The sequence below is a fragment of the Manihot esculenta genome, chromosome 3, assembly GCF_001659605.2.
Source record: "Manihot esculenta cultivar AM560-2 chromosome 3, M.esculenta_v8, whole genome shotgun sequence".
NCBI classification, from domain to species: domain Eukaryota; kingdom Viridiplantae; phylum Streptophyta; class Magnoliopsida; order Malpighiales; family Euphorbiaceae; genus Manihot; species Manihot esculenta.
In genome coordinates this window covers 31,002,616-31,028,475 of record NC_035163.2, presented here as the reverse complement: position 1 = coordinate 31,028,475, position 25,860 = coordinate 31,002,616, and the positions used below count along the sequence as shown (strand labels likewise).

General features: G+C 34.4%; 6 protein-coding genes across 8 annotated transcripts; 3 read left to right on the top strand and 3 right to left on the bottom strand.

Moving 5' to 3' along the window:
- Nucleotides 1-993: 993 nt before the first annotated feature.
- On the bottom strand, nt 994-1,875 carry LOC110612335 (CASP-like protein 1E1). The gene is made up of 2 exons (XM_021753092.2): nt 1,444-1,875; nt 994-1,340 (listed from the first exon to the last, which is right to left on the bottom strand). Exons 1-2 carry the CDS (start codon nt 1,686-1,688, stop codon nt 1,010-1,012), a joined length of 576 nt encoding a protein of 191 aa, XP_021608784.1. The 5' UTR covers nt 1,689-1,875; the 3' UTR covers nt 994-1,009.
- A 1,115-nt stretch (nt 1,876-2,990) lies between these two features.
- LOC110610344 lies at nt 2,991-7,524 on the bottom strand. 2 transcript variants are annotated; one of them, XM_021750223.2, is made up of 10 exons: nt 7,316-7,519; nt 7,087-7,199; nt 6,518-6,690; nt 6,154-6,247; nt 5,852-5,962; nt 5,653-5,742; nt 5,325-5,410; nt 5,154-5,218; nt 4,893-5,005; nt 2,991-4,647 (listed from the first exon to the last, which is right to left on the bottom strand). In XM_021750223.2, exons 1-9 carry the CDS (start codon nt 7,353-7,355, stop codon nt 4,896-4,898), a joined length of 882 nt encoding a protein of 293 aa, XP_021605915.1. In that variant the 5' UTR covers nt 7,356-7,519; the 3' UTR covers nt 2,991-4,647; nt 4,893-4,895. The 2 variants fall into 2 exon arrangements, with proteins under 2 accessions (XP_021605915.1, XP_043810446.1); XM_043954511.1 differs by lacking the exons at nt 2,991-4,647; nt 4,893-5,005; nt 5,154-5,218 and having other exon boundaries at nt 5,379-5,410; nt 5,525-5,742; nt 7,316-7,524.
- A 1,723-nt stretch (nt 7,525-9,247) lies between these two features.
- Nucleotides 9,248-14,133, top strand: LOC110611940 (probable serine/threonine-protein kinase At1g54610). Its single transcript, XM_021752522.2, has 7 exons — nt 9,248-10,164; nt 10,505-10,789; nt 10,872-11,189; nt 11,608-11,835; nt 12,698-12,798; nt 13,203-13,320; nt 13,610-14,133. Exons 1-7 carry the CDS (start codon nt 9,802-9,804, stop codon nt 13,874-13,876), a joined length of 1,680 nt encoding a protein of 559 aa, XP_021608214.1. The 5' UTR covers nt 9,248-9,801; the 3' UTR covers nt 13,877-14,133.
- A 125-nt stretch (nt 14,134-14,258) lies between these two features.
- On the top strand, nt 14,259-15,942 carry LOC110611942 (basic proline-rich protein). Its single transcript, XM_021752525.2, has 2 exons — nt 14,259-15,128; nt 15,557-15,942. The coding sequence occupies exons 1-2, from the start codon at nt 15,046-15,048 to the stop codon at nt 15,717-15,719; spliced, it is 246 nt and encodes an 81-aa protein (XP_021608217.1). The 5' UTR covers nt 14,259-15,045; the 3' UTR covers nt 15,720-15,942.
- A 1,947-nt stretch (nt 15,943-17,889) lies between these two features.
- LOC110611941 (inactive beta-amylase 9) lies at nt 17,890-20,624 on the top strand. The gene is made up of 3 exons (XM_021752524.2): nt 17,890-18,318; nt 18,795-19,277; nt 19,373-20,624. Exons 1-3 carry the CDS (start codon nt 18,085-18,087, stop codon nt 20,261-20,263), a joined length of 1,608 nt encoding a protein of 535 aa, XP_021608216.1. The 5' UTR covers nt 17,890-18,084; the 3' UTR covers nt 20,264-20,624.
- Nucleotides 20,625-21,661: 1,037 nt separating this feature from the next.
- LOC110611146 (tubby-like F-box protein 3) lies at nt 21,662-25,236 on the bottom strand. 2 transcript variants are annotated; one of them, XM_021751293.2, is made up of 6 exons: nt 24,675-25,236; nt 23,563-23,650; nt 23,330-23,459; nt 23,059-23,238; nt 22,388-22,881; nt 21,662-22,010 (listed from the first exon to the last, which is right to left on the bottom strand). In XM_021751293.2, the coding sequence occupies exons 1-5, from the start codon at nt 24,975-24,977 to the stop codon at nt 22,404-22,406; spliced, it is 1,179 nt and encodes a 392-aa protein (XP_021606985.1). In that variant the 5' UTR covers nt 24,978-25,236; the 3' UTR covers nt 21,662-22,010; nt 22,388-22,403. The 2 variants fall into 2 exon arrangements, with proteins under 2 accessions (XP_021606985.1, XP_021606986.1); XM_021751294.2 differs by having other exon boundaries at nt 22,388-22,878; nt 24,675-25,231.
- Nucleotides 25,237-25,860: the final 624 nt, after the last annotated feature.

Genomic DNA, 25,860 nt, shown 5'->3' with positions numbered 1-25,860 from the left:
TACTTGCTCGACTAATTTGAATTCATGTTGGGTAGACCCAGCAAAGTGCTCTCTTCAAAGTTTTAAAGATACTCCATACTTAGAGTTCATAGATATTATATATCAGGTCAAAACTGCTAAATAATTTGAATTAGTGAAAAATAGGTTTAAAAATTATTTAGACTAGTTTTAACTGGATTGTTACAGTGTTTGTAATGATTGTATTAACCGGCTGGGCTGTCTTTATCTCTTCATGATGCTGATGCTATAAAATGGATGATTATTAGTCACTGTAATAACATATATAGATAAACTCAATTTAGCATCAATTGTCTGCAAGGAATTTTTCAATGTTCTCATTATTTCGGGTTTAGCTTGCTGATTGTTTAGTTTTGGAAGAAATTGTTTTGGTTTAGGCTTTGTCTCATAATTTTGCTTCTTGAATTTTTATCATTTATTAGAATTATTAGGTTCAAGGATGTTGCTTAATCCTTCTAAGTTAAATTATTTTTAAATGGAAATTTTAATTTAAATTCAATTTGGTCCAAAAATAAAGAAATAAAACTTGGTGAATTATTATTGAGTTTATTAATCTTTTAATTTCTATTGATTTAGATTAAATTAAATTTAAAATCTTTAAACTGATTTAAACAAAAAAAAAAAAAATCAAACAGGCTAAATTGCGTAATTCTATGAATGCAGAAGTGAAATTTTTTTTAAAAGAAAAACCTTCCTATTTTTATGGATGCGTTTTATTTTATTTTAGAAAGAATCAAATCAATTTAATAGAACCGAACAATTGCACCCTTTTTTCTACACCGGTAATAGTCTAGTTTCGGTCTGATTCAATTTTAAATTTTAACAATTTCGATTTCAATTCAAGAAAGATTTGGTTGCCCTCTAAGATATCAACTTTTTTTCTTTCCTTTTTTAAATATTTGGTTTGAATCAAATATTTGAACCACTAGCTCTGATCCATTCCACCTCAAGACTTAGAAATAGCTTCAGATACGTAGACAGTGAATTCATTTCATTTAGATTTGTTATGAAGGCGAAGAGCAGCAAGCATAACCAGCAAGATAAAAACTATTGAGCCAAGCAAAGAGAGGGCCACGGCAGCTGCTACTTGGTTGCAGAATTTCCCAAACACATTGCACACTCTATTCCATCTCACATGTGAATTCCCTTTGTAACCCAATACTCCAATTGCTGCGGTTGCTCCGTTGCCGGAAAATAGCAAGGCCACCATCAATACGTCGAGGATTAAGGTAACGAGCAACCACCTTTTCTTTCTGCTGAAAGAAAGGAGTAGAGACACTGCTGCATATGTGCACGCTATGGCATTTGATACAACAAAGAACCTGATATAAATTGTATAATATTACATATTATTCTGTTCAAACTTCTTTAGACAGAAAACAAAAAAAAAAAAAGCAAAGTAGTAAGAGCAGGCAATGAACTTACACAAAGGAAGAGAGATAATGCCACTTAGCAACAACAGGAATGTTTAAAGGTGGTAAGGAATCCAAAAGCTGAATTGGAACAACTTTGGTCTGCTTATTAACCCCAAGAACTATAGTAGCAGCCAAAGTTAGAAGCAAAGCCATAAGTCTTAGAAGCAAGAAACTGGTTCTCCCTCCTCCGTCCTTGGCCCCTCTGCTCTCCACGCCATCCATGGGTCCATGATTGACCTTGTTCTGGATATCCATGGTAGATCACAGACACTGGAGAGAGAGAGAGAGAGGTATGGAAGAGATGGAGGAATAGAGGGTTGAGATAAAAGAAGCTGAGTAAGGTTATTAATAGAGAAGAAAGAACAATGTTGGATTCATTGAAGCATATCAAATATAAATACAACATTAACTAATGCTCTCAACACCTTGCTTGCCTGTAGCTTGCTACAGTTACCCTATTACATACCATTTGAATCACATTTGCTAGGTATAGCTAAATTTATTAAATATCCTAATAAATTAAGATACATATGTTGCTGTTTAGTCAATTTATCATTATTCTTAAATTTAATGCAGCCATCCATATCTCGGACTATTATTTATAGTTACATGTTCAAATAATTTATTTTATATGAAAAAAATTAAAATAAATTGTTCATGCCTACTACTTAGAGACATTCATGAATCTATTAACATTCGCCTAAAATTAATCAAAATCAAAACTATTCTTAAATCATATCAGAACCGTATATTTATAATTTGATTTAATTTAAGGATTTTTTAAATTGAGAAACGTAAATTTTAAATTATATCCGACTACCAATTAAATTTTAATATTAAGTTAAAGCCTTTTCTAAGTTCTATTTTATTTGTTAATTTATTACTGATTTAATATACTTTAATTTACTTTTCTTAATTTAATACAATTTATGAATTTAATTTTAAAAAAAAGTTAAATTCATTCTTTCTTTTGTTGTGCAATGAATTAGTCAAAATAAATAATAAAAATAAAAATTCACAAGCGAGAAATATAGCTTTCCATCTAGAAACATTAAATTAAAAATTCATAATGAAAATCAAAATATTTCAAATTGGGTTAAATAAAACAAAAATATAATGAAGTTTTCTTAAATGGAGGAGTTAATTAATTTGGCCAAAATTATGATGATTAGGTAGAAGTCCAATGTAATAATTCTTGTATTAATTGAAGTCCAAGTGACTGATTATAAACAATTAAATCATTGTTCACATATTTTAATTTAGTTTTTTTTTTTTTATTTGAAATGAAAATTTTAATTTAAATAATATATAATTTTATAAAAAATTATTTAATTTTTTTTTATAATTTTTAATTATGAAAATTATAATATTCTGCTAACCATGCTTTTAGCTTTCTCCTTCATAGTAGGACAATTGCCTAAGCAGGGCGTGTTACAAAATGGCCGTTGACTTTATTTCACATTCAAATTTACAATCGTTTGTCCGAGATTCCGATTTGCCAAAATATTTATAACTAAAGCCAGCAAGCTAAAGCGAAATTTCTCAAGAACAAATCAGTTTAAGAATCTTGAATCACAGTACCATGTCTTTCATTGCAAAACCTAGAAACAAGATAATTCCATTTCTGTGATTACATTCCACAAGAAGAGCTACACTTCTTCTCAGGAAGAACGAGAAAAAGAATTACATCAAATGCACAAACAATGGAAACAGACAGAAACAGAGAGAAAGCTTCAAGGGATAGTATCTAACAGCAACGATACACAGCATAAACCCTTGGATACCTTGGGGGGAGGCAGACAGAAATCGCCAGGAAAGCTAATGCAATCAAAACCAGAATCACCTTAAGATCCAAACCCCAATTATCATCTGATTCTAAGAAGTAAATCTTCCCCATAGCAAACACGTTCTTCAAGAGTTTTCTTGAAGAGACTATGTCTTACAGAAAAAAGGAGAGGAGGGATAAGGGATAAGGGAATCACCAACATAATGTGGTTGCCAAGATGAAGTTGACTTGGATTTGTTTGATTCTGAGAAACCTGACAGCAACTTAAGATTCCTGAGCCATCAATTCTTTGTCTTATATTAAAACTAATTAAATAAATATCACATAATGCAGCCTTATTTAAATATGATTCAGCAAGAGTAGACTTAATGTTAAAACTGTTAAATTTATATTGTAAATGGAGCTTAGAAATTTACTATTTACAAATGTGTAATCACCGAGAAAGCTGAGAAATGGTGCCTCTAATTCAGAGACATTTAGACTCCTGATCCAATGCCTGCTATCATAATATAGCTTATATGATAAAATATAATAAATTAAAAACAGAGAGCTCATATTTATGTTTTGGAAGATTGAACTTTAGAGGGACCACAAATTGGGATCAAGTGTTTCATTGCCCCCAAAACATCACATGTCCATGTGCCAGATTGCAAGTCCCATGATTACAGCTTGATTTCCCCCTTTTTTTTTTCTTCACTCCTTGGATGCTGTAAAATTACTGACCACTTCTTACTTAGAAGTCACCAATCCATTTAAAAGGACAAAAAAAAAAAAAAACCGCTAATAATTTCTATTTAATTATGTTGGTACTAGCTTTGGACAAGGGGGTAATCAAATTTTTTGTCAAGTTTTACAGGAAATCCATGTTAACGGACCTGTACAGACTAAACAAGTTTGCTCAGCCACAAGTTATCAAGGTCTCATTATCTCCAAGCTATACTGTTACATGGTTTTTTCAACTTGGTTCAAGATTCAGGTGCTTCCAAGCTATCTAATCTTTTCTTTACTCTTATATGCAATGGTGGTTTTTTCATATCAAGCTCTTTAGAAAGCAGTTTGGAAAGCAAAACCCCTTAATTTAATAAGTTTTAATTTAGTGATAAAATTAGATTCAGGATTGTGAGGTATTAGATACGAAACCCAATTGGAGCCAATTGAACCAATTAGTTGGAGCTAAATGAATAAACAAATTATATTAAAGAAGAAGAAGTGCTGGGAAAGCCAATGAAGTTAATTAATTTATTTTTCTTGTAGTTCCACATTGTCTAAATACAATAATGTTTTCAGAAACATAACCAGAAACCTTTTTATTGTCACTGGTTGGTCAGTGTAACTGTAACATGAATCTCTTCTTAGAAGTCCTGCAGTGCTTCAATACTTGCAATAGATCCAACTCTCCTGCCACCAATCAAATCTTAATCTGCGGATCTGATGATGAGCAGAAGTCAGTAATGAAGTCGAAGATTATGCATCAAGCACGTTTAATGTCCCAACAAACCTAGAAGCTCGCATTATACACCAATATGATATACAGAGAGACAAATCTCCTAAAATGAAATGCAAGTATTCTAAATGTGTTCTGAAAGTGTGATGTTTCACTAAGGCATGAAGCATTTCAGGAAATAGCTGAACAAAATTAAAAGGGGTCATATCCGAGTGCAGATGACAAATACCAGCTAGTTAGATACTCCAAGAAAATGTGCAAAGCTAGCATATTTTGGCTCCCATCCTACTTCCTCACGAGTTTTAGTGTTGTTTAATTTCTTGCCTAAAGGATCACTGGTTCCTGAAATAACAAGATTAGCAATGTGTGAATTTTCATGGTCCAAATAACATAAATGAAAGGGGATAAGGGGAAGGAGCAGAAGTGAAACAAAAGTCAAATTTCATCCTGAATCAGGTATGAGTTTGTCGAACATCAGAAAGGAGCTTACCAGTAAAGCCTTCGAATTTTTTAGTGAATTTCCCACTTTTAGCAACCAAATCCATCACTTCCTGCCTGCAGAGAAATTTACAGAGGTAAGGCAAACTTATTCTATAATATCACTAGTTTACGTAATCAACTCCCTGAAAATGTAAAAAGGTTATAATCAACAATTACAGACCTGGATAATGGATGATTGTCACAACCCAAGAAAATTCGGTCATGGAATTTTTTCTTCAAGATTGCAACAGAAAGGGAAGCAGCATCCTGTTAAAATAGCACCAGGTCCAAACAAAAATTAGTTTCACTAGTTTATGATACTACTGAAAATTGTAGCACAAAGACACTTGGGAATGCGAGTCTTCAGTTATGAACAAATACCTTCTAAAGCATGTTAAGTAAACCAAGAATGGAACTTCTTGTTGTGTACTAGTAAGTTGGCATGCTAATGTACTTCGAGCATAATTCAAGAAGTAGAAATTATAAATTTGAAGGCACAAAGTGTTGACCTCATAGTGTATGAGATTCAGGATGTGATCTGGACGCAATTCAACAGTCCCCTTCTCCAACCAGTAAGCATGTGCACCCCTATCTGCTTTGTAGGGTCAGTTAAGGTTAAATGAAAGAAAGCCAAAATACAATTCAAATGCCTGGAATTTCCCTTAAAACAGTTCATGAATCTCGCAATTCAAGTCTAAGAGAGGATATGTAAAGTCCCGCCAACCTCAGTACAGAGCCACCTCTCTCCAGCACTTCCTTCTCTGCCTTTAGAAGCACATCAGTCCTTGGGCTTCTCCCAATTGGTACAACTGGAGAGTCCTGCACAGACGCATAGAGACTTGTAATATATAATAATATATAATACTTTGACAGTATATATTCCCAAGATAAAGACTACCCAAAGTAGGCTAGGGAAGAACTCTTTTGAGTCCAAAAGATTGAGAGAACTATCTTTTCAGTTTTGTTACCAGCAAAAGATTATTCATATTAGACAAGAAGAGGTTGGTCACCTCAATACATTGTCCGTTGTCATTGCAATCATAAGGTGCAGAGCTTGATGTAAACAAGAAAGAACCTTCTCCGTTCCAGCTCAAAGCTGCTTCCCTGTTGCAATCATGATCCCCCCAAAAATAGCATAAGGTTAAAGGGGAAAATAATAAAATCAATAAAAAAGAATGCAATTCTTCCTCCCTCCCACATAGAGAAAACTCTTCAGCACCTTACCTATAACTATAGCAAGGAAGTACATGATACATGGATATCGAAGTCTTTATGAGCTCAAATTCACAACATAGTGGCACGTTCTACCTTGGAAATTACATTTCTTATTACAACTATTTTCATTTTAGAAACATCGATTCTCAAGTTTACAACCTGACATCACCGGGATAGTCAGAGGTTTGCAAGGGAGGAGCGCAGAAAATGACGTAAGGGAATCGGTAATTTAGTTTAGTTCCCTTCAAAGATGGTCTGATCCCTATTTTTATCAGCTCATCATGGTGGTCTGTAGTCACAGTCTGCCCATAAACTTGACACCCTGGATATTCCTGCTCAAGAATAGAAAGATATAGACTCAAAACCAAACCACTAGCATCTTAACTCCCAAGCAAATTAATACCAAAAGATAGCATATAGGCCTGAACATGCAAGGCAAAGAATCCTAATTTAAACTATAGCCACCCATTAAAAACCTCTAGAGAATTGAGGATGAGACTGATGCCTCTCCAGCAAATTAATCCCAAAAGAAACACACAATTCCCATATAGGCCTGAACATGCGAAGCCAAAAATTAAAGAACCCAAAATCAGTTAATCTAGCCAACATTAAAATATAACCCATCAATAAAAATACCCACATTGAGGATGAGATAGATGAACCGACGCAGAAAATACATACATGACCACCCATCAAATAACCAAATGAGTTGGTTGACCAAACAGTACCTGGCGCCATTTCTCAGCAACTAAACGACCAAGAACACCCGGGCCAACTATCAGTAGATCATTCTCTCCCACAAGACCAGAAGATGCACCCTTCAATTCTTCATTCGGCGCACCTTCAGCAACAAAAACAATCAAACAAATCAGATAGACAACCTCCCCTCCAAACTAAAAGGATAAAGTACCTTAATCAATCAAGAACTGAACTACTTTCACACATATAAAATCATACCCATCGAAGAGGATGCAGAAACTTGAAATGGGTTGGCCATCGAAGGAGATCAGCTTCGAATTCGAGCAGTGGTCTAACAATCAGAAGGGTATAAGACTGTAAGGGACAACACTGAGAGATGGGCACCGAAGACGTGATTGGGTTTTTCTTGAACCGGGAGAATTTTTTGACCTTTTTTCTAGAAATTCACGTTAGCTGGCTTTTTTATGCAGAGAATTAGTGATGGTTGGGTTGGCATTGTAGATTTCCGACCCGCCAACCATTGAATTACAAGTGGTGTGAACCGTTTGGCTCCTTGCTCGTGAGGAAAATGATTGGACAGTTGATTTTGGAGGGAAATGTCAGGAATTTTTCACTGCCCAATTTTCAGTTTTTCCTTGTTTTAGATTTTAAATTTTTATTTAAGACACTAAAAAATATAAAGTTTGAAATTAAATTTTTAAAAATCAACAATTAACCACTCATTATATTTATTTCCAATTTTCATTTCGACTTGTAAAATGGTAAACTAAGATCTTTTTATTGTAATTTGTAAGTCTGAGAAATAATAAATTTAATTAACAACTTAAATTGAACTATATTATTTTTTATTTAATTTTCAGTTGTTTGATTTTTATTATTATTTATAAAATTAATTTTTAGATAATATCTTTTTAGTTTAATAAAAAAAATAAACTAATCAAATGTATATGAGCTGTATTTGATTCAAATTGAAAAAGTTAATTGAATCGAATTAATTTAAAAATTCGATTTAGTTTTTTATTTATTTCGATTTGATTTAATTTTTAATTTTAAAATTTTTAATTATTTTGATTCGATTTGATTTTGATCGAAAAAAATTAAAAAAATCGAACCGAATCAATTAGTGATAATAATAGATTATTTTCAATAATATAGAAAAATTAGATTATATTAAAATTAAAATATTTTAATTAAATTTTAAAATATTAAAAATAAAATGTAAAAAAATTTAAATTAATCAAATTGAATCGAATCAAATTAAATTAAATTAAATCAAACTAATTTAATTCGATTCGATTTCTGATCAAAGTTAATTTAATTTATTTTTTATAAATATTAAAATTTTAATTTTTAATTTATTTAATTTAATTTAATTTAAAATTAAAGCGATTAAATGCTATCCCCCGCAGCAACCTACTATGTAACTCACATGGGACTGATCAAAGTCGGTTTTTAAATATACAATTCAAATTAAAAAATGTATAATTATTGAATTTAATTAAATTAAAACAAAACAAAATTAAAAATAGAAATGACCCTTAAACAGAGTTCTCCGCCCTTGAACTAATCACGGGGACGCCCCGAGTCCAATAGTCCCAGGAATATTCTTTCTGTTTACTTCCCGTAGGACCTTGTTTCGCTGTGTGCAAGTCAAAAAAAAAAAAAAATGGCAACTATTTTTCAATTATTCCCCTCATTTAGCAAATAATTACATCATTTATTATAAATTAGAATTTTTATATAATAATTTATTCATTAATTTATATAAATATAATATCATTATAAAATAAAAAAGTTATTAATTTTGAAATAATTTAGTAAAAATATTTAATTTTTAGTAAAATAATGCGAATAAAAATAGGCTAGAAAAATGTTTTACTGTAATTATATAAATTAATGTTTTTAAATATTATGAAAACCATGCTTATATTGGTGAAGCGAGTTTTTTCAATTATTATTTTTTCCACATGTTACTACATAATTGGAGAGCTCTCATCCAATAAGCAAAAAGATAGCCGTTCTGTTAGAGGCCATCATACCCACTCTCGTCCAGCCAGTCCATTAGATAATAGCCACGTCAGGGAATAAGTCACGTGAGAGCAACCAGTCACGTGAGTTATTAATGCAAGAGATAGAATCATCCGCAGGGTATAGGACCTCCACAAATAATTCAACTAGGCTACTGTGCAATCTGCACACTATGGTGAGAGCTCTTCTCTTCTCTTCCCTTCTTACTGAGAGAGAGTCAAAAACGAAAAAAACACAAAAGACCAGAGAGAGAGAGACCCACTAGAAAGTAGAAAACAGATCCACACTTTCTCTCTCTAAACATTATTTTCTTTTCCCTTTTAAAGCCTTTTTTTTTCTTTTTCTGGGAGGGAAAAATATCACAATCAGGAAAAAAAGTCCGACTAAAACCTTACACTATTTGGAAAAAGATAGTCTCTGTGTTTGAGATTTTGCTTTTTCTTCTTATTGTTTTTTTATATTTTTTATTTTTTTTTGGGTTTGTGTATAGTGATTTCTAGCTCATATTTCTCGACTGTGGGCAGCTTCAAATCATTACTTGGCTTCCTTTTGTCTTCAAAAAGCTCTTTCTCTTCGATTAGCGTATGCACTTCTCTCCTTCGCTCTAATTAATCCCATTTCTCCTTTTAGGTTTTTTTTTTTCTTTCTCTATATATTTTGCTCAGAACGAGGGAAAAAAATGTGGGTTGGTGTGGGAATGTGATGAGGAATGAGAAATGGGGTGCGTCTTTGGTAGAGAGGTGACTCCGAGGAAGGCAGCGGCGGAGAGGGAAGGGAGAAGAGAGAGGGAGGAAGTTAGAGTTGCTAGAGTGCAGGAGGAAACTGGTAGCCAGGTTAGAAATGGAGGAGAGGATCGGAAGGAGAAAACTGAGGTGGAGGTGGAAGAGGAGGGGAGAGTGCGGCCTAGAGGTGAGAGAAGGAGGTCCTCTAGACCAAATCCGAGGTTGAGTAATCCTCCCAAACACGTGCAAGGTGAACAGGTGGCTGCCGGTTGGCCCTCTTGGCTATCCGCCGTCGCCGGTGAAGCTATCAATGGATGGACCCCGCGACGTGCTGATACTTTTGAGAAGCTTGACAAGGTAAACAAAAATGGAAGATTATGTTGTTTTCTCAGTGAAGTACAAATGGTTTCTAAATCGTTGAGACTTGAGAACATGTGGGGGAAAAAACGGAAGGAATATGTTTTGTGCTTTTTAGTTTCCTTAATTAGAAAGCATAAGTAGTTTAATACTGACCACAATCGATTTCTGTCTCAAGGGTGGGGCAGTGATCAAGGGAAGGCAGATGATGATATTGGGGCTTTTCTTTGTTCCTGGATTTAGATAAGATAACCCCTTCAATAAATAGAAATCAATTTAGTTTAGTATTTTTTTTTCATATTTTAAAGACTGATTATGTGTTTGTTTTGCTTCCTACCAGATTGGTCAGGGTACATACAGTAATGTGTACAAAGCCCGGGATACCATGACAGGGAAAATTGTTGCGTTGAAGAAGGTTCGGTTTGACAATTTGGAACCTGAGAGTGTAAAATTTATGGCTAGAGAAATTTTGATTTTGCGTCGTTTGGACCACCCCAATGTTGTAAAATTGGAAGGTTTGGTGACCTCAAGGATGTCTTGTAGTTTGTACCTTGTTTTTGAATACATGGAGCATGATTTGGCTGGACTCGCAGCAAGTCCAAACATCAAGTTCACAGAGGCTCAGGTGATAAAATTTCAAATTGCATCTTCCTAGTTTTTGTTGTTGATTTGTATATATATTCACCTTATGTATAAGAACATGGCAGGTCAAATGTTATATGCATCAGTTATTATCTGGCCTTGAACACTGTCACAACCTACATGTGCTGCATCGTGATATCAAGGGATCAAATCTTCTTATTGGCAATGATGGGATCCTTAGAATTGCTGACTTTGGGTTGGCTTCTTCTTTCGATCCTAACCACAAGCAGCCCATGACTAGCAGGGTAGTTACTTTATGGTATCGACCACCAGAGCTGCTCCTCGGGGCAACTGACTATGGCGTGGGTGTGGACCTTTGGAGTGCTGGTTGCATTCTTGCTGAGCTATTGGCAGGGAAGCCAATCATGCCTGGTCGCACTGAGGTAACTTCTAAACCTTGTATGTGTATTATGGTTTCCTTCACATACAGTTTCCTTTGGTGTTTCGGTTGCAAATTATGGGTTCTCTATTACATTTTTGCCATTAATCTAACATGTCTGACAGTCTCTTGGATGACCCTACCTTAATCGAGGAGAATAGCTCAGTTATGAGGATGATATCTGGTGTTATTTTTTCAGTCACAATGCACAAATATCTCCCCGGAGGAACTATAACTGAATTTATTTCATTTAAATCAGTCTCCAGCAAAACTAGCTAATCCTACTATAATTGCTTTTCCTTGGGTCTATTGGAATTGGTCTTTCTCATACATGGCTGAGTAGATAGTTTAAGAAAAAGTAATTGTTTTTTGTGCAAATGATAAAGTTGCCTTTTTATGCAAACACTCATCTCATTGCACAGGTGGAGCAATTACACAAGATATTTAAACTATGTGGCTCTCCTTCTGAAGAGTATTGGAAAAAGTCAAAGCTACCCCATGCAACCATATTTAAGCCCCAACAATCATACAAGAGATGTATAGCAGAGACTTTCAAAGACTTCCCACTATCATCACTGCCCCTAATTGAAACCCTTCTTGCCATTGACCCAGCGGAACGTCAAACTGCTACTGCTGCACTGAAGAGTGAAGTGAGTTTTTCTTTCTTATGGTACATTATTTTCTGTTTCTTTTTCTTTCCCTGTTGTTTATTTAGGAGGCATCTGTTGTGATGGATAAGGGGGAAAGGATGCTTATTTAGTTGTCATCTGTTGTGATGGATATGGAGGAAAGGATGCTTATTTTTAATGCATCTCTTGTAGGCTAAACTAAGACATGTTTTTTGGTCAATTTGTTACTTATAATATATCGATACCTAACTTTGAACACAGAAGAAATCGGGAGACTGAGATTTCAGTTTTACACGTGGTTGGACTTTTATTGAACTTTAATGACTCCCAGCTTAGCATCCCTAATGCATGATTTGCGTGAGATTAACCATTCTTAAAGCCTAATCACAAGCCCAACTTACTTTTTTAAAGCAATATTGGCAATTATGCATTCTACTATGTTATTTTAACACTAAAGACACAGCTGCTGCATGCTGACCAAGATGCCAGTAGAAGTGCTGTGACTATTTGTCAAACGTTGTAGTATAATGTTTTACCAGATATTTTGTTGGAACTTTATCTTTGGACAATAAGCTACAAAAATCAGATACTTACAGTGATAAAATCCATCTTTCATGCTTGGAGATTGACATTGTCTAAACTTCGGTAGCACTGAGTCTCATATTTAAACATGCCCTTTTCAACTCATGAAGGAGCTTGAATTATTTAATTAACCAACGATGAATTCTTTAGCAGTAGCCTTTATGATTGTGAAGTTGGATCTTCTTCCTATGGCCTCTACCATGTAAATCATAGGAACCCGTGTTAGAAATTTTGAATTATTTTGTTCAACTATTTATGGAGGATTACGGTGATTTTGATTGATTGTTCTCTTATTTTGCAGTTCTTTACTACAAAGCCTTATGCTTGTGAGCCTTCTAGTCTTCCAAAATATCCTCCAAGCAAGGAAATGGATGCTAAACTACGTGATGAAGAAGCTAGAAGGTGGGGTAGCTTAAATAATTTTATAATCTTTTTTTTTTAGCTGGAGTGATGTTTTACTTTCACTGTGTGCGTGCCTAGATCTGTGACAAAGATCTTATCATACTACAGATTATAGCACAAATTACTGAAAACTATTGCAGCATTTTTTGTGCTTCTATGAGCTAAAAGTTCTTTAATGTTAGTCATTGATCTTAATTGACCCCTACCTCGGTGCTATTGAATTCTTTTTGTTCGTCTGTTTTGTGCAGCAATGAAAAGAGCTTCCATGGGCTTTCTAGTTTATACTTTTCTTCTTTCCATTACTCCCTCTCTCCCCTTCTTTCAATGTCCATTCCTCTCTGTGTATATATATATAAATATATATATGTGCCTATACATTTAAATGTAAGCATTTCTTAATGTAGATTGAGAGCTGCTGGAAAGTCTAATGCTGATGGTATTAAGAAGTCACGTCCACGTGATCGAGCGGTAAAGGCATTTCCTGCTCCAGAAGCCAATGCCGAGCTTCAAGCCAATCTTGATGTAAGTCAGATAAGCTAATTCATAAAAATCTTTTGCATGCTTTTGTTGTTTTGACTGTCATGATAAATTTGTTTTTTTCATTGGCTTCATGTTTTAGCAGACCGAAAAAAAAAAATTATGCATGGTGGGTAACTAATTTGATTGCCTTCAATTCATCAAGTCTTAAGGGAAAAAGAAAATGTCAATAAATAATCTCCATTGGCTGGATGTATCTGATGTATAATTTTGCAGCTTTGGCTGGCGATGATAGCTTTATCTACTGTAATAATCCTTTTTTCTCCTGAAACAGAGGCGGCGTTTAATAACACATGCCAATGCGAAGAGCAAAAGCGAGAAATTTCCTCCACCTCACCAAGATGGAGCACTTGGTTATCCATTGGGCTCCTCACATCACATTGATCCTGTCTTTGATCCCCCTGATGTCCCATTCAGTTCCACAAATTTCTCGTATTCAAAAGCACCTATGCAGACGTGGTCCGGCCCATTGGTAGACACAGCTTCAGTTGTTGCTCCAAGGAGAAAGAAGCAGAAAGATAAACTTTCTGCTCGGGTATAAGAGAAGGAAGGCATGTAATATAAATTCAGTTTACTTGAAAGAGTATTCATGAGGCTGCAAAGTTACGAATCTGGCCATTGATATTTGTTCCGGGAAAGCCAATTAAATTGCAAGAAGAGGTCAAATATTTTTAAATTCAATTTTCTTTTCCCTTGTTATATCATTTTGTATTATGTGAAGTTCCTCTAGCATTGTATATGTTTTTTTGTTTTCTTCTGAAGATAGTGGAAAGAATTAATAAATTTGTATTGGTAACTTGGATTTGTGTTTCAGTTGTTTACTCTTACCTTGTTATTTCTTGAAGGTTTTCCACATAGTTTTCTAGTGTTTTAATCTCACCGCTTGTTTGGAATTAGAAATTTAGAAAAATTTAATAAATTGTTTTTTTGGTCGATTCTCATATTTAGAAACGAAAAAAAAAAAAAATTCTTTTTAACTTTTAAAAAAATTATTTCAAAAGAAATAGAAATCATTTGATATCCATGTACCAAATGCTGTAACTTCATTGTAGAGTGAAAATGGCAGTTATTAGCAGAAGATAATTACATGGACATTGTAATTGAGCATAAATTTATGTGTTTCCAATGCTTTCAACTGTACAACAGGCATAACATGTCTTCTTCTTGGTGGTTGGTAATTAGGAGCCTTGTTATGATGTTCTACTTTTGCATAATTATTTATGAAGCAAGGTGAAGTATTCTAAAGCTTTTGGTTGCTAAAGACATGGAATATGAGGATTCAAGCACATGCTCTTCAACATGAGAAGATTCATACCAAATCAAAAGGTTCACTGCTTTTCATCTTCTTGTTTGAACCAACAATTTTCAAATATGTCAAGCTTGAAATCTTGGATGAGCATCCAACAAAAGTCTCTTTTGCTTTTACTTTTGGGTTGAAAGAGGAGGTAGGTCGAAAAGAATAGTAGCAGTAGGTGTGCTTTGACTGGCTGGTTTGGCAGTTGGATCATGTCCATTGTTAACTCTCCAACCTGTACTAAGGAAGTAGTTGGCATGAGTCCTTGAATATATGCTCCCTATAAGTTGTAAATTGGCCTGAGCCCCGACGCTCACACAACTCACAACTATATTTACACTCTTTGCCTCGACTCCTACCAAATCTGGAAGTTGGGTTCTTTCCAGTGGCACCAGAGTGGTAGTCTAGACTGCTAAATGAGGCCACCTGGACCTGGTGGACCTGGACCTGGTCTCCCTGGAGGTTTCTTCAATGGCTTGTTCAGTGCAGTATCATCTTGGTAAGCAACAATTCCATTATTCTACATGATGCGTAGTTTCATGTCTTTCTTTCTTTATATTTATTTAAAGCTCCACAATCTTCTAATTGAACTCCAAATCCTCACAGTTAAAATCTCCCCTTTTAGACCAAGAAAACAAAAGGAATGTAATTGTGTAATTTTTACTTAATGGGGATTTAATAAATCAGTTAATAATTGACAGACTATACAATCAAAATCAAAGATGGGTGGTCTTCCTTATAGAAGTTGTAGTAACTAAAGGAACTATTTCTACTTTTTTGCACTTTTAAATGTGGAAGTGGCTTGATGGAATGTTTGTGGACAAAGTAACTGAAAAGATTACAAAATAATCTCGAGCATATTTAGCATGCTAATATAATTACTAATTCATAAAAACTAGCTGTTACTGATATAATTTTGTCTGGCAGCTTCTATATCTTATGCTGTTGCTGGTTGTTTCAAGACTGTTTTGGTGCCCCACCTGCACCTCCAATGCCTCTTGGACCTGTGCCTCCTGGTGCCCTACCTGGTCCTCCTCCACCTGGGCCTCCTGGTGGCCCCGCTGGTCCTGGAGGTCCACCTCCTCCATAATCCCGTGGCTTTTTGCAAAATCCTTAATATCTAACTGCAAGAGATAATTTGTAGATGTGAAGTTTCAAAAATGGGTATTAGTGATTGCTTCCCTTGCCTTGAAAGATAGGCTAAAGGATTGTTAGTAGTTAATGTATATGCAATAATATTGCATTGTGGAACAATCATAGATACAGAGTGTCACTAAAAATAAATAAAAAAATAAAAAAAGATCATTTGCTTTCACTAATCCTCACAATCACAATCAGAATCCCAGTATTATTATTATTATTATTATTATATGGGGTATCCCACTGAAAGCTCCAAAACATTTGTTCTCCCAACAAACACACATGTATGTTGGTTATATATAGTCCTAGGTGTTTCCACCTTGCTTTGCTTTGCTTATGCTACATCATGTGATTAGGATTTTAATTTTTTTATAAAAATAAGTTTTAAAACATAACAAATAATAATATATATAAAGTTAATTCAGTTAATCAAATTGAAAATTAACCAACTCATAATCTATTATTTCAAACAAACTGAATTTAAAACTCCAATTTAAAATAATTAAAAGAAATAAATAAAAATTATAAAACATATATTATATTTCAATACTCAAACTACCATTACACTTAATTCAATGATAAATAAATATATTAAAGTTAATTAAGGAAGCTTTTAGATTCAACTCTCTCGCTCAATTCCAAAAAAAAAAAAGGAATAATTCAGGCCACTATTGTGGATGCAGACAAAAACGATCTAAATCTGACAAGTAAAGAAGAAATTCGAAAAATGCTTATCCACAAAACCGTATCTACCCAAAATCTGGCCTGGACTTGACTCAGCAAGAAACCCTCCTCAGCCATTCACTGTCCTCCACGTTTCACCGCCATTTCCTATGGTCGTTGGCATGAGCTGGTCCTTTCACTTTCCACGTCATTAACTGTTTCGCCTCCTTTTCCCTTATCCACATATGCTTCAATCACCATGGTTTTTTTATTTATTTAATAATTTATTTGGATTACAAAAATCTGAGTTTTTTTAATCTGAAATTATGGCAAAAACCACATTAAATAAATTATGTTATTAAACTACCAATAAAATTGTACTTTTTAACATAAATAAGTAAATTATTATATTAAAAAAGGTGAATTATAATTTTCAGTATAAAATAAAAATTTTACAGAGAAAATGATTAGAGAATGCATTATGTATACAAATGATTTGATCGGAAGTCCCACTGTTCCCTTGAGATGGAACATATGCAATCAATCAACAAATATAATAATGGAACCAAAGATAAGATTCACATGAATCCCTCCTCTAATTCATTCCTTAAATATTCAAATTAAAATAATTTTATTTTTATTTAAAATAGAAAAAACTAAATTCAATATTTTATTATATACTTTTATAAACAACTTTAAAAAGAGATTTTTATTTACTATATAAATATATTTTCCTTCCATTTTTTAAAATTAGTATATTTTTTTTCCATTCTTTACTTATTTTCGTCCTCTTTACAAACCAAAAGAAGAAAAATCATCTTTTTTATTTCCTTAAATTATACTACTTTTGCCCATAAATATAAATTTATTTTTTTATCCATCTTAAATTAAGCTATTTTATTGTAGAGATAGCAATTTATTATTATACTCTTGAGAAAATAAATTGTTTTATTGTAAAAATAATTTAATAATAAATTAACATGAATGAAATGCATTTAATGAAAGACAATATAAAATTTATTATTTTCATTATATTAACAATATTTTTAGTATTTTTATGAGGTGAGGGGAGAGTATATATATATATTTTTTAACATTTTTCAACTCTTTTAAATAAAAGTTTCAGTTCATTATCTAAACTTATACTCTTTATTTAATTTTACATTTTTAAAAAACTGAAATTATATATTATTTAATAATAATTCATTTAAATGTTTTTATTATAAAATAAATAATTTCAAACGATATGATTGAGTAATAGAGATAGAAATCATCCAAACAAGGTGTTGAATGGGGTAGAAAGCAAATAGAAATAAAAATAAGCGGCTGAAATTTGGCAGTCGGTAAAATGGAAACGTGGCAGATTCAACATGCGACAGCTGTTATTCTTTACCACTTGCCCTTTACCGTTGGCCCCAGCAAAAAGCGCGTCTTTAAATTAAAACCCCTCACCATTTCCCCAATGCAACCTTCAACTTCATTTATACACGCTACTTTCTTCTCCATTTTCTCGGCAACCGAAAGTCTTCCTATATTCTCGCGTCCAATTCGATTTTCTTATCCAAACTTAAATTTTCTCTGTTATTTCCCGATTTTAGGTCCTATTCACCTGCCAGATTTAGATCGCCGGTTTCTATTCAGATTTTTTCGATATGGAGGTGTCGGTGATCGGCAGCTCTCAGGCGACTATTTGCAGAACCGAATTAGTTCATAGGGAGCTGAGTTTTTGTGTTCCCAGAAGAAACTATACTAGTGTTTCTTTCTCTGATTCAGGAAAGAGGTGGAGAAGAAACTCTTCCCTGCGCTTAACCTTAAATGCGATCCAAACAGAACCCGTCCTCTCCAACAATCTCTCCACTCGAGATCGTGCTTCCGGGTCCAAATCGGTATAGTTTCTTTCTTTCTCTTCTTCTTTTTCTTAGTTATCGGTTTGTTTATTGGATTTTGTTTCGTCGATTAGATCTTGAAGTTTCCCCTAAATTCTGGTTTAATTGTGTATAATTGGTTGCTGTATTTGGGAAAGGAGATCAATTTGTTAACTTTTTGAAGTCATAGGATGAAAAAAAAATAGTCAATTGAAGCTGGATGGAATGATGCGGTACTGTGATTATAAAGTTCATAAATTGCAAAAAAAGTCAAAAAGCAAGCAAACAATAATCGATTTTTGTGTTGTTAACTTTCTTTTTAAGCGGTTTCACGAATTTGAATGACAAATATATATGTAGACATTCTAATTCAGCCACCACTTGTGTGCTTTGTTATATTTTATGTTTTAAAAAAAAAAAGATTTTTTATTTTTGTGTAATTGCGTTTTAGCTTCAAGATGTCAATGTAAAGTTCTCTTACAATGGTTTTTTTGCAGCTCGATGGTGTAAGGTTATATGTTGGGCTGCCCTTGGATGCAGTTTCCGACTGTAATACGGTCAACCATGCTAGAGCAATCTCAGTAGGACTTAAAGCTCTGAAATTATTGGGAATTGAAGGTGTGGAGATGGCCGTGTGGTGGGGAATAGCCGAGAAGGAAGCAATGGGCAAGTACGAGTGGGAAGGCTACCTTGCTCTTGCAGAGATGGTTGAGAATGCTGGTCTCAAACTCCACGTCTCACTCTGCTTCCACGCTAATGAACAACCTAAAATCCCACTCCCTGTGTGGGTATCCCATATTGGTGAATCAGAACCTGGTATTTTCTTTGCTGATAGGTCAGGGCATAATTTCAGAGAGTGCTTGTCATTGGCTGTTGATGATCTTCCTGTACTTGGTGGGAAGACGCCTGTCCAAGTTTACCAGGAATTTTGCAATAGCTTCAAGTCTTCATTCTCGCACTTAATGGGTTCCACAATCACCGTAAGTTTTGATTCATTAACTCTATAATTAAGGAGTAAATAGATTAAGGTTTGGTGTATTATTTGTTCGTGGCTTATAAGTTGCTGCTTTTGCAGGGTATCACGATGGGACTTGGTCCAAATGGTGAACTACGATATCCTTCTTATCGTGGTCGGGAAGGTAAAAGTAGAAAAATCCTTGGAGTTGGGGAGTTCCAATGTTATGACAAAAATATGCTTAACCTTCTAAAGCAACATGCTGATACAATGGGAAATCCTTTATGGGGACTCGGCGGTCCCCATGATGCCCCCGGCTACGATCAGTTGCCAAACTCCAACAGCTTCTTCAAGGATCAGGGAGGGTCGTGGGAGTCTCCATATGGCAGCTTCTTCCTTTCCTGGTATTCAAGTCAGCTTTTGTCTCACGGAAATCGCCTCCTTTCTATTGCCTCTGCTGAGTTTGGTGACTCTGCTGTGACAACCTATGGCAAAGTCCCACTCGTGCACTCTTGGTACAAAACCCGCGCTCACCCTTCGGAGTTAACAGCTGGCTTTTATAACACAGAGAATAGAGATGGCTATGAGGCAGTTGCAGGGATGTTTGCAAGGAATTCTTGTAAAATGATTTTACCTGGGATGGACCTGTCAGATGAGCATCAGCCTCAGGGGTCACTGTCAAGCCCAGAATTGTTACTTGCACAAATTAGAAAAGCTTGCAGAAAGTATGGGGTTGATGTTTCTGGGCAGAACTCATTGGTTTCTAAAGCTCCCCATCATTTTGAGCAGATGAGGGAAAATCTATTGGGTGCGAATGAGATAGGCATGTTCACTTATCAGAGAATGGGAGCTGAATTTTTCTCCCCAGAGCATTTTCCTGCTTTTACCAAATTTGTTAGAAGCCTTAAACAACAAGAAAAGCATGCAGATGATCTTCCTGAGGAAGAGGAAGAGGTTGCAGAATCTTTACTGACAAGTTCAGAATCAGGGATTCAAATGCAAGCAGCTTAACTAGGATGCATATGTATATATATGAAATACTATTTGTAACTTACCATTGAATTAGGCAAAGCATACTATAGTGGTAATTGTAAATCAAGAGATTATTTGCCTAATGGCATATGTCCTTCTCTATCAGTCCCATGTCCTAGATTAAATTAAGCTTCCTTTATTCTCTCCTTGGAAGCTTTCGTGCTCGGTTTTGCTGCTATTATATAAGTGAAAGCCTAAGATGCTGTTTGGTTAGAGGGAAGAAGTTAGAATTGATGAGAAAGTGTCAAATACTTGTATACTCCTAAACAAGTGGAAAGCACCCTTATGTAAGAAATGTATAAGGATTTCACTTTTAATTTATTACACTTTTAATTTGAGCAATTGGACATTTGGTAAATTTTTAATTATGTTCACTTTTTCGATTCTTGAATAAAATAATTTTTTTTTTTTGAAATGGGATTCTTGAATAAAATAATTAAACGCGATTATGTCTATGTTGTTAAATTAATTTTGACTAAAAAAAATTTATCTACTTAAATCTGATAGATGATATTTTTTTAATTTAAATTAATGGTCAGATAATTAAATTCTTTAACCAACCATTAACTCTACTTTATTCCTCTTCCCTGACTTCCATGAAACTTTAATTGAATTAAATCCATAATAAAATTTATAAAAACACACTATAAACTTCGCACATAACAAAAGATTTTGCATGATATCTATCAACCTTCCCTTCTGTTTTTTTCATAGACGGCTGAAAATTATTTTTAGATCTTAAAAGTATGTGATACGATTTTTAGAAAGTGCAGTGTTTATATTCTTTATTTTATTAATATTATAACAATTTTTTGCTGAATTGATTATTTTGTGCTGATTGAGATTGAATTTATTTTTGTAGAGGTGATAAAAAAAATTTTCTTAGACACGGCTAGATGAGCAAGTTGGGATGAAAAATCAATACAATCACAAATTTCTTTTTAATTAAAATTGATTTAAAGTCATGAATACAATTATAGCTAATTTTAAAAATTTAGTACTCAGAGACATTTATCATCACTGAGTGCCAACTCTAATTATTATAATTTGAAAATAAATTTAATTTTTAATAAGTTAATTTATATACTAATCACATTTATTATTACTTTTTACAAAATTAATTTCCTAACCAATACTTACTTTTGAGAAAATAGCGTATTTCAACAAAGATAACTAAAAACGAGTTTGAATTCTCACAACCTTTTTCACCATTTACTTAATTTGCACAAAACTAGACCGCATGAAGCACAACTTTCCTAGTTGTTATACGTAAATCCTCCAAGAGAAATTTGACTGTTATGGATCTATCTTAAATCTTTTTCCTGCTAACACTTTTTTTGGCTCAATCCAATCATCTATGAAAATTACAGCTACAGCTATATGAATCTGAAACCTCTACTGTCATTTCTAGTTATAGTCTTCGTTTTGCTTTTTTTTTTTTTTTTTTTTGCAGCATTGAAAATGCAGATAAACTTAAAAAAATATTATTATTACGTACAAAGTAAAATTTACAGGGAACTGCGAATGACAAAGTTCCAGTGTTCTGAAGCTTCCAAGTTAACGGTTTTCAATTCAACTGATTGACTTCAAAAGCCATGGAATCAAAAGCTGCAGCCTCCAATTTCCATTTACTTGGCAAAATTATGCTCCATAAGCAACCTTTGCCCACATTACAAGCAGCAGCCTCTTTCTATTGTATCAGAACCATCATCTTCAAACTTTGCACCTGGACCAAAAGATGATAGGGTCAGTTAAGCTCATTGGGATAACTTTTCAAATGATGGTGAAACTTCTTCCCCTGCTAATATGGGCAACTTTTCTATTCATAAAGCCATGTCCATTTTTTCTTAATCATTAACTTGTACTGTTTTAACCAACTCCCAAAAGAGAATTACTATCAACCTAGGCATATATAATGCCAGCAGAGTCAGGTTCAGGTTAGTAACAGGCCCTATCAAAAAACCTAAGAACGTAACTAAAAATGACAACAGATAAAATACCGATGAAATTCAAGGCTTATTAATGCCCAAAAATTTATTAGAATTCACCTCTTATGTGTTTCTCTCTATTTCTAGGAGTTTTAGATGCAAAGAGGCTTCGAACCTGTTTGATCATTTCGTCATTCACAAGCAATCTTGGTGTCAAAGCTGCTGATGCAAATTGCAAATGCTTGGAATGCAGAGATCGGGTATCGGTAATCCATGGTAAACAAATCCTTTCCCACTTTCCCAAACTGAAGGATGACCTTCTCATGTTCTGGACCAGCAGCACGTCCATTTTCTGGGGAAGCAACCAGCTGAAAGTTTTTAACTGAAGCAACAGTTACTCGACCATGGAAATTCAAACACCAACAGTGGAGCTGTTCATGCCACCTTGGAGCCTTGTTTTTAAGTACTAGTGCTCCATCTTTCTCACTAGGCAAAGGTCCTGATAAAAAATTATCTGTATGGTTTGATTTTGAACGGAAGAATGGGAGTGATGGAAATGAACCCACATTGTGATGAGAAAACTCTATCTGTGTGGGAGCCACTCCACCAGGTTCAATAGAAGTGAAAGGGATAGCATCCATAATGCACTGCATTCTCCTCGGACCCCTGCTTTATATATGGAATGAAATTCACAAGTATTAGCTAGCCTCAGGAAAAGCATGCAAAGCAATTTGGTTGTGCTCTGCTAGCAGAAAATCACACTTTACAAATTGACTAGCAGAGTGACACAGAATAGAGGAGGACAGCAGTCACTCTATCCACAAGTGCCTATACTTAAGATCTTACCTGGAACCCAACACATTCAGTTCATATGAGATGTGAGCTACGGGATAGCTGCCAGCAGGAACCCTAGGTGAAATTTGTTTCAAATTTACTAGCTTAGTGGAGCGACTTTTTGTCATCTTGGCCCCAGCATGAGGTCGCTGTCCATCAAAGACTGTGAACTTGGTTCCCAGAAAATTTGATCTTGCCAAAGAGAAGAGAAGAATTTAAAGATTTTAACAAATAAAAAAAAATACAAAAAGAGAAGTCTTATTCTACATGGAATTCATGACACCTTAACTTCCCAACATAGGCGCTACTCCCCTTCGACATATTGCCAGCATCTAGAGAAATGAGATAGTCCGTGAAGGTGGGGCGTCTACACTTGTGTGCAGCAAGAAGGAACTTTCCATCATCAGCAAGTGCTGCATTAGGGGAAAACAAAAGCATATTGTCAATTCTCTGCAGCTCAGAAAGGGACCAGGAATGAGACAGCCAATCCCTCATAAAATCTACAGTAAATCTCACCATTAGTTAAACTGAGGTAAAGATAATATGTCTGAGTGGACCGGCACCGCTTTATAAAGCACTGGAGGAGAAAATCCCTTGGACCAGGCTGAAAACAGTGGCCATTAAATTTGATAATGAAATAAATCTAAGTTAAAAAAGCAGCCATCATAATAGTTCTTGTATTGCAGCCCAAAGCATCTTTTATGGAACTGGAGGTTCATCAGCATTTTGCATTAATCAGAACATACCTAAGGAAAACTAGAAACCATAGAAGAAAATATCCATATCAGTTTTGCCAAAAGCTGCAATTAATATGGCAGTGGACAGCTCTGCTGAAGCAAAAGGTGGTCCCTAAAGGGCACGCACCATTTGATAATGGACGTTTTCCAGCAATTTCCAGTGTAAACATCATGAATAATTGGGAAATTGTCATGCTTGAAAAAAGGTGGTGTGGTCCACCTCCAGGCTCTTGCAATTAGTATTTAGATGAAATTATTGAGAATTCCATAGAGAAATATCCTGAAGAAGCAAGCTTCCATAAGCACCATGACAAGGCTTGAGACAGACAGATACAAAATTTTCCAATACACAGAAATCAGAGATGAACAGCAAGTCAATGCTGATTCATACAACTTTGATACCGCAAACTGAAAAAATATGCAAAAATCAATATTTCTCAAACAAACCACAAGTGACTAATTGAAACACCAAGCAAATATATTAGAGTTTACAAAAACCAGGATTACCCAAAAGAGAAATCACAATTAGCCCCTTTTAAGCATGTTTCCACTGGATTGCAGCAATAACTAGACTGAAAAAATTTGTTTGAATTGGGAAGAAACAACACCCAACACAATAACAGTTTTTTTACGAGTATCTAACATAAAGTTTACATTCAAACCCTGCATCCTCCCAGAAAAACAACAAAAGATATAATTTTTACAATTGCATAACATTAACCGCAAACGATTGAACTGAATTCATATGCCAATAATTTGAACTAAACCCATAATCTAGCTGCTAAAAAACCAATAAAAAAGCAGCTTTTCTGAGTTTAAATTACCTTTATAATTTAACAAAAGCCCAATTTTACAAACTACACGAAGACGAATAAATGGTAAGCGGGGTACCTGCTTGACGGAAATAGGAAAAGTAAGCCTGCCGGAAACTTCAGGGACTTTGACTAATTCTTTAGTGATTTGTCTCCAGGTCCTGCAGACACCAGCACAAGCAACCACGCTTTTTCTGGGTGGCCAACTGCTTTCTGATGCTTCTATTCTCAATAGAACCTCTCTTAAGAGCTCCTCTGGCATGTTTGCCCAACAAGAAGTATCCTCTTCATGCCACTCATCCACCTCCGGAGCCGCTGCCGACCCGTCCTGCACCACCCGGTGGGACCTCGACCGGATTATCATGCTCCTAATTGCAGACATTTTTTCCCTTGTTAATCCCAGGAAAAAAAAAATCAAAACTTTAATATAATCTTAGCAGAAACAAGAACATTGAAATCCCCTGTTGTTTATTAAAGGAGGGATTCTTTGGGATGGTGAGAGGGAGAAGGATTATTTTATTTTTCTCTTTTACACATATAATTTTTTGTCGAATTCTCTCTTTTATATTGGAAAGAAGAGAAAGAGAAAGCGAAAGAGAAATGAGATGGAAGTGGTCCGTGGCAGGCAGGAGACTGAATCATGTAGTCTGGTTGTTTAAGGATACCACTTATGGCTTCAGTAACTCTTATCCCCTAATTAATCGTTTTCTTTTCCTCCTAATTGCCTTTTTTTTATATAATTAATAAGTTATCCTTTTTCTAATTTAATTTTTTATTTTTTTTATTATTAAACCGACACACCGTAGTTTTTTTTTTTAAATGAAAGAAATATTATTAATTCAAAACGATTAAGAAAACTATATGAGAACGAGAGATATAAACCCAAACTCCCTGAGAATGAGTTGATATTGTTAGAATATGAGCGACATCATTCGAAAACCTGTGAATAAAAGCACATTTTGCGTTTTCAGATAAAAATAATTTATAATTTTAAATCAAAAGATCAAAAAGTGATAAATCATTTAATGAAGTATTATTAATGGACACAATAAGAACCTGAGCATCCGATTCGAAAAGAACTCGATTTCATCTGCACTTTTTAATACGGTCACTGTCTCAGCACATTTAACCTCCATCTGTTTGTAAAAATAGCCTGCTTTAACCGCTATAAATCTACTATTAGCATTTCGAAATTTAATAAAATTGACTAAAACTCTAACCTAAATTTTATTGGAATTCCAACCCAAAAATAATTAATCTAAAAT